Source organism: Condylura cristata, unplaced genomic scaffold, assembly GCF_000260355.1.
Source record: "Condylura cristata isolate star-nosed mole 26May11 unplaced genomic scaffold, ConCri1.0 scaffold00001, whole genome shotgun sequence".
Taxonomy (NCBI): domain Eukaryota; kingdom Metazoa; phylum Chordata; class Mammalia; order Eulipotyphla; family Talpidae; genus Condylura; species Condylura cristata.
The window spans coordinates 77748092-77756640 of record NW_004567102.1 but is presented as its reverse complement, the minus strand read 5'-3'; the positions used below and the strand labels follow the sequence as shown (position 1 = coordinate 77756640).

At 43.4% G+C, this 8549-nt stretch overlaps 1 protein-coding gene across 1 annotated transcript in view; it reads right to left on the bottom strand.

The window, feature by feature from the left end:
* The window catches only part of RAB32 (RAB32, member RAS oncogene family), a 19817-nt gene that overhangs the window by 8934 nt on the left and 2334 nt on the right, over positions 1–8549 (bottom strand). The window contains exon 3 of the mRNA XM_004674135.2: positions 8354–8543. Within this exon, the coding sequence (XP_004674192.1) occupies positions 8354–8543 (190 nt within the window). The remainder of the gene's footprint in view (positions 1–8353; positions 8544–8549) is intronic.

Genomic DNA, 8549 nt, shown 5'->3' with positions numbered 1-8549 from the left:
TATATATATATATATATATATATATATATATATATATATATATATATATATATATGTATACACACATATGTCAAACGTACCAGGTTGTAATTATGTACAGTTTATTGTCTGTCACTCATTAAAAAAAAATAATATTGACCTTATAAGGTCTCTGGGAAGGTTAAATGTAAAAATGTCTGAAGGGGAGCTTTATAATGTAGAGCTCAGCAAACCAAAGCTAATGACCAAATTCACTTAAATAATGTTGTAAGAAAATGCAGTCACTCTTATTTATATATGCATTTTCTATGTCTGTTTTAATCTATAGTGGGGGGACTAAGTAGCTGCAACAGAGCATAAAATGTCCATAAGTCTGAAAATCATTGCTATTAAGCCATGTACAGAAAATGTTTGGTGATTTTTCCTAGGGTAAGTTTATAAACCAAAAGTGCTATATAGAAGATCAGGAAGTTGCATATATAAGGTAGTACTGTGGAATATAAGTTATACTTCAAGTTCAAAAAAGTGCAAAGTACCAGGTCCTACATGTAAGCACTATAAATGCCAAAAAGCACTATTAATTACTACATAAACATACTGCAAGGTGAAAGCCTAAATGACCTTTTTTAAATGGTGCCAGTTAATCACAGTACAATGTTTAGTTACTAGCTAGTTAAGTACTGTGCTTTAGAGTGCTGAAAACAGTTTGCAGAGGAAAACAGAATGAAAGGACAATACCCCAGTGGAGGGCAGGTCACTGTCTACATATTCTCACCAATACGTTCAATGCCAAGGCCACCCAGGCTCAGGGACAACAATCAGGTTTAATTAACCAACAGGAGAGTGGGGAAAAAGCAAAGCATTTCTAAGGTCAAAAGTGGTGGACTGTCTCACCCTAGATAGTGTCCACAGGGCTCAGTAGTCCCAATCTAAGGAAGCTCATGCAAGATGACGCCATCCCCTCAAGCGCCTAGAGGTGTGCCTAGTGGCATAACAGCAAGCAGTGGGTTAGCATCCAGCTAATGGCGGCAGCTAGAGGTGCTTATAGGTTGGGCTGCTGAAATGACATCACAGCAGTCAACAGCAATGGTCAGTCATGGACAGCCATGAACACTGGACTGGACAACAATGGAGGTAAGAGCACCAAAAGATGATGAGGGTGATCAGAAGCAGTGAGCAACTCTCAAAGGTAGCCAGACACAGTGAAGCCAGTGCTGGACAGTACTGGCTAGTTACCATCAGAGGCGGAGGCAGCAGCAGACACAGTTAGCAGCTCTTCCAAGGTACCGGTATGAGCCAATAGCTAATGGCTCTTTGAGACACTGTGCATGAGGTTAACAGTGCTCCTTGCAGGCGATGTCAGAGCCATGGCCACTCCAGATATATATCCTTCAGACTCTGGATTTTTCTTCTTTGCTAGCTTGAGACAACAGCAGGATTTTTGTGGCATTTATGCACTAAAAAAAAGCAGGGTTAGGCCTACTTTATTCAGCTGTTTACATCCTCTGTGACTTTGAGCAATTTAAAAAGATATAGCTGGCTTTAATCCATTTAAAATGAAGAATGAAATAAAGATATCTTTTTGATTTGTGTCCAAAGGTAGAACAGACATAAAGATCAAAGGTACAAGCTTTTCCTTTCTTAAACAAGTTATTCAACAAGAGCAAGAAAGGTACTGTTGCTCTATAAATGCCATTGCCTCCACGGAGGACCCTCAACAAGGTTCTGGAGAGAGCCACATGTATTCGGATGTGATGCAAACAAGGAAAGGAACTGAATATCTTGGTAGGTGAGTTTCAGGGCCATAGGGAGCAGCAGATGTGTCCCTTGGTGGAGAACTGGGAATGAGGATGGGGCTGCTGGAAGGGTGCAGTAAACACAAGGACAAGACAACATTCTCAACTTCAACATAAATGAAATCACATCATCCTGCTTGATAAATTAATACATTCCCTACCTCCAGGAATTCCGATCTGGTAAGTACGGAGGATGGCTAGTTGCCTACTCCAATATCATACCTTTGCGGGATTATATCTCGGGAGATGGTCAAGTCCTGAATTTCCTATTTAGCTTTGTTTTAAGAAGCAATTAAAAGTCCTAAAGTGCATTCCAGAGAATATCTGGATAGGAATGAAAAGAATGGGAAAGACAGGTATGTATGGTCATCCATCAGAAAGGCCAGCAGATCAAACTAAACCCCTGATAATCATTTATTTTTTGTGTGTGGTTCTTTCTCAATAGAAGAGGGAGGGAACTACCTGTTCTTAAGTTCCTTGATTGTAAAAAGTGCAAAAAGTTCTGTTGAAAATATAACTGATAGGATACTAAAACACCTTTTTCTTGACCTCTTAACCCAACTGTAACTCAATCACATGTTCATCAAATCTCTCCTACTTTATACCTTTCAATTTTTCTCAGCTAGTGAGTCCTAGATTCACAGTTGCCCAGACAGGCTCATCAGCAAAACAACATGATTGTGGACCACACGTGGGAACTCCCCTGATGCTGACATGCTCCTTTTACTTTGGGATGTTACTATTCGATTATCTCCATCAGCTGAAAGATGTTCAGATAAACACTAAGGAGGACTGGGAGGAAGTACTGCTACTAAAACTAGACTTTGTCCTTAACCACTGCCTAATCATCCTACCATTTGAAGTTTAGGCTTTTAGAGACGCCACAGTCTAATCCTAGATTGCTGTAATATCTACTCCAAGAAACCACAGGTAATCAAAGCACTGGGTATGCAGTCTCATGATGCAGAGATATGAAAACAATTAGCTTTGGACAGGATAGCAGATTTTGGGTTTACTGGTGTCAAAACAGTAACAGCAACTACATTTTCAAATGTGCTGCTCATTTCTATTTTAGAGCATGACTCTTACGCCAGCTATAATAATTACCTTCTATGTCCTCACTCCATAATTTCTAGTTATAGTTCTTGTAATTATAAAGCACACTATCCCTACCACAGACACTTTTTGATAGGCTTCACCCATTTTTGGTGCATTTTGAAAGGATGTTCAAACTGGTCTTTTCTGAAGCTAATAAAGCTCTCTTTTTAGTATTTAGTTGTAGAACACACCTTGAACAGTAATCAACATACATGTTTGCCAGGTCTGCCCTGTGATACCGCTGCTTAACCTGAGCCACGCATTATGCCAGAGATTCAGCGTTATTATCAGGTACCTTTTAAGAGAGACTGTACCCATTCCTGTTTATGTCATCCTGACCTTATCATTTTCTTAGGCTTTTGATATGGAAATTTCAGGGATTCTTATTCAATCATAAAATGTACTGAGGATATTGTTTTCACTAAGGTATGATGAAGCCAATTTATCAAGAGATGATTGTCACCGGAAATATAGTTTGTAACTCACTGTTCCCAAGAGGAGGGCGCATGCCACGCCGTGGAGGCCACCTGGGAAACTCCTTCATCTGGAGGGGAGGGGAGAAAAAGGGAGGGAAGACCATCTACCTTTAGTTGAGAGTTTGCAGGAAGGAACAGGTAAGGCAGGATGGCAAGAAAACTAGGATCGGCACTTTGGAAGACTGGTGGGCTCTGGGCTATAGGGTTGGTCCTTCACTGTCCATGTGGAGATCTAGGTCAGGAGAATAGTGTCCTGGACTGCAGAAGCCTGATAAACAGAGGCAGGTGGAGGATATAGACTCAAAATTGAGTAGTCTGTGCACGAGAGACTTGCTATCAGCAAGTTGTTTCTCTAGCAGGAACTGCTTACCCTGGTTGGGGCAGCTCCTGGATCTCAAGGCATCAATGTCTCATAACATGTAGAAAAACAAAAAGCGTGATTAATGCATTTTTCTGGGCCCTTATAAAATAGACTAAGAGATGAGAAAATGTGCTCTACTACAGAGGAAAATTTGAAGGTCTTGGATTTATAACCCAGGAATAGCATATCCTTAGAATAGTGAGGATTTCACACTTAATCAACACCTAAGAATAGAGAGTGGGCTTTGTTGACAAGTTTTAATTGTATATGGTTGTAAAGGTGGCTCTGGGATGGTGATAATGTGCATCCAGAGCATACATAAAAATGGGCAGATGTACATATGTGTATGGGCTTTGCTTGTAACTCAGCACAACTGAGCCTGAAGAAGACTGACGATAGTAAAAATGGACACATTTTTAATGAAGATTTAAAAAATCCTTTTAATTAGCTATTAAGTAAGGTTGCCAGTCAACCCTAGGAACATTATTGCAGCACTCAGTGTTTAAAAGAGACAAATAACTCCCCAGGCTAACTCCTCAAAGTGCTGCTTCTTTGTATTGCGAGAACTGGAATATTACTAAGCTATGACTGAAACTTTGGAGGTCAAGAGTACACTCGGGGCTATCGTCCAGATGTTTGCTCATGGTGATTATAGGCCAGTTTTGACAGAAGACAAGAGGTGAGCAACATGTGCGGTAATTAGCAACGCACAAGATGGGGAAAGGAAATGGGCATGAGCATTCTAATTTACGGTGGCACAGAAAGTGAACCTACAGATGGTGTGCAGACCACCATGAGTAACAGACTGTGGATATATTTACACGAACTTCAGGGCATGTTGTGTTGATGTGTCTCTTGGCCCAAAGGGATGTGTCACACTCCTCTAGATTTCTATAACCAAAATTTGATCCTAAAACATGAAGGGTGGCAGAGTATGCCACTCCCCAAAATGCCACTTTGGCATAAGGAATACTTCGTATCAAAGGCACTGGAAAAATGGCAGAAGCAAGAAAGCTGCTCTGACCCCCCTCTTTCTCCCCCAAATTAGGGGATGCAAGTCCCATGTGAAACTTGGTGTCCCCGTACCAGGGAGGGGTCCTGGGACTTTCCTAGGTAACTTCATTACCTGGGTTGTGTACACTTTTCCTGTCCATGCCTTATTCAGGCTCAGTTGTGCCAAGTTATAAGCAAACAGTATTCTGGAAACAGTATCCTAACCACGAGGTATGAGGAGTCCATGTTGAGGAAATTCCATACAAAGGAACCTCGTGAAAGTACCTCTTCCCTTCCCGAGACGTCCCCATTTTCCCCTTACTGTTGCAGAACGGCCAACCTTCTTCCAACCTTTTTGGAAAGCATTTAGGTGTGGCCCCTGCTCTGGGTCTTCATTACTTACGAGGGCTCCTGTGTCACCTAATACTTCCACAAATGCATAAAACTTGCTCCTATTAATCTGTCTCACAGCCATTTCATTCTTAGGCCCCGCTGAAACCACTTAACATTTACCAGCTGAGGTAAATTTTTGCCTTCCTGATAAAAGCACAGCATTTCAACAAATACATGAGACTAAGTTATGGTAGAGCTAAGTGGACACACATTTTTCATTTTGATATTTAGCCTAAACTAGCCATCAACCTCTTGAGACAATTCTATAATTGCTAATAAGCTTATAATAATCACTAAGCCACACACAACATCAACTGCAAGGGAGATCAGTGGTAGCTCTTTTGCTATACATTTACTATACATTTATCAAAGTATCTCTGAATGGTAAAAACTTCCACATGTTAGTGTATTTCAGGTATGTTTTGAGCAGTGTGAGTGCAGGCATGACTTAAGAGGCAGCCACTGTATTAACTGCATCTACTACCTTCATTCCATGCAGTAAGGAGGCCTTGTAAGGCCTGAAAGAAGTGTCACATGATTCTTGAATTAAAATTTAAGTTTAGCTAACCGGCTACATTTACAGAAAAAAAAAAAAAAAAAAAAAGGAAAATTCTTGCCTGTTACAAAGGCCAAAGCTTTCAGAGACTGGAGACAATTTTGTAATTTTCTGTTCTCCAAAGCAGCAATAACAAAAACTCACCATACCTTGTTAGTCTGATCCAGTGGCCAGCTGGACTAACTGTTTTACAGTCAAGGAATATTTTAAACCTTTAAACATTAAACACCATTCAATTTTGTTACTATGTAAGGCAAATATGTGTAGTCATAGGGGAAATTTTTGGCGCGGGGCTTCCAGTTTGCCTTCATTACATCATTATTGCTTAATTCAAATGGCATGCCACAGGACTCCCAGTAGCTCGAATATTCAAACACCATTGTTAACCATGTACCTCCCTACGCCTTACATGAAAACTAAAATTCTTTTTCTCTTTCAGTTCCCTTATATACTAGGATGCCATCTCCTAAAGCTTTGATTTTAGCCTGATAATTTCCAATTACCTCATAGGATCACCTCAATCTTGTTCACTGCTGGTGTGTATTGGCTGAACGGTATGTAAGCTCCAGGAATTTATTAAAGTTCAATTTTCCTGCCCGGCAACACCCAAACTTGGGATTTAGACCAAAGTGCCCATAGGCACCCTGGCACTATGTTCTGGGGTCTGCTTAAGAGCCAACATGTCCCTCCCAGTGCTCAGGTCTATTAAAGAAGTAGAGGAGATTATACTCAAGAAAACTCTTATCCATTCTTTTGTATTCCTGTGTCTCCAAACACAACTATTTCCCCTTGAAACTTAAAAACACAACTGTGTAGAAAAATCTAATTAAACTTACTCATTGACCTACGGGCAGCGGAGACCATCCAGAACTTAATTCCTAGTTACCCCATTAATTTACATGAAAGCAAAGTTGAGAAACCTCCAAGGTGGAGGTTTATAAAAATCATCTCAGCCTAGAAATCCACAGCTATCTTTTAGATTCCTGGAGAAGGACCATCACATGCTAAGGCGACCTTCACAATCCACGACTTGGCAGGAGGCAATACTGCTGCTCTCAAGCGCTCTGTAAAACAGCAGGAAGTTTTGAAAGAAGCCACTGGCTCCAAAAGATAACTTTTCAAACGAACTTTTGGTATTCTGTCACCCGAAGAAATAAAAAGCGGAGCCCAAGGCAGATTACCCTACCCATTTTCTGAAGGAAAGCCGCGAACAAATTTTTATTATCTGTCGAACAGATGTCTGTTCTTAAATAAATGAATGTGAATATGTAGGTTATAATTCTTCTGTACTTAGCGTGGCCTGTGCCTGCCCCACCCCAACCCTTACATGCTCTGCTGGCACCACCCCTCACACAGGCTCCAGCTGGTGCTTCTGGAGGATTGAGGACGGTTTCTCCAACCCTGAACATGTGCCCCTTCAGTGTTGCATTGCAGCTGACTTTGACAGCAACATGTCTGAGCGGTAACTTTTAGCATCATTTCATATATAGCCTGCTTGTCCCTTTCCTGCCAAGAAGTGAGAAAGCCAAGGGGACTTTTCCAGAAGTTTTAACTGAGTGTTGACACGGTGACCCACAGGAAGAGTTGGGGGAGGGGGTCAACCTGCCTCTCTGCTAAGCTTTAACTTCTCAGGGGTGAGAACTGAAGTTCTGCATGGGTGAGTGACTTATCCAGACTGACACTCCCAGCTGGTGAAACAGCCTAGAGGAGAAAGCAGCTTGCCTGCAGGTTGCTTTTAGCACCAGCTTCTTTGGGAGTGACCCTGCGTTCTTCCAGCATCTTGCTCATGAGAACATGAACACTGGTTGCAGTGGTTGTCCGGCCAGGGCTGTACATGCCCTATGATACAAAGATGTTCACTAGAAAGTTAAATATGAAATGGTTTCCACCAATGGTTTTCATGAATTAGAGCAAGGAAAAATGGGATTCCCTAAAAGAGGGACATTAGGGTCCAGAAGGAAAATATTGGGGGGCTAGGCCTTGATGTGGGGAGGGGTCACGGAGTTGAAGAGAGAAACTGTCCCAAGGGTAGGGGTGGGGCAGACACAGGCCACACTAAGTACAGGTCACCTGGGTAATCTAACCTGGCCACGAACGAGGTGCTGGAAGAACGCAGGGTCACTCCCAAAGAAGCTGGTGCTAAAAGCAACCTGCAGGCAAGCTGCTTTCTCCTCTAGGCTGTTTCACCAGGGGGAGTGTCAGTCTGGGTAAGTCACTCACCCATGCAGAACTTCAGTTCTCACCCCTGAGAAGTTAAAGCTGAGCAGAGAAGCCTGGTGGCCCCCTCCCCCAACTCTTCCTGTGGGTCACCATGTCAACACTCAGTTAGAGCTTCTGGAAAAGACTTCTTGGCTTTCTCGCGTCTTGGCAGGAAAGGGGCCAGCGGGCCTCCTTCCCATCTATCAGAAATAAGCGGTTCCGCAGGCTGAGCAGAGGCTTCCAACCAGTGTTGTTTCTGGGTGCGTTTTTCTCGTCCTGCCTCCAAGTTTTTCAACTATTACTGAGCGGCTCCCTGGGGCGTCCCCCTCACTGAGTTAGTCTCTTCTAAGCCCGCCTGACTGGCGACTCGGGCTGAGGACAGAGAGAGCGCAAAGGTGCCCGAGATGCCAAGTGGGCCCGGCACCCGACGGGGGGGTCAGGCGGGAGCCCCCCAACCCCGCCGCCCGCCCCCAAGGTCCCACGTCGGGGCGCCGCCGCTTACCCGCGATGTCCCATAGCTGCAGGCGCACCAGCGTCCTGCGGTCCCAGTTGAGGACCTTGAGGGCGAAGTCCACCCCGATGGTGGCCCGGTAGTGCTGGGAGAAGAGCTGGTGGACGTAGCGCTTGATGATGCTGGTCTTGCCCACGCCCAGCTCGCCGATGACCAGCACCTTGAAGAGGTGCTCGCGGGTCTCGGG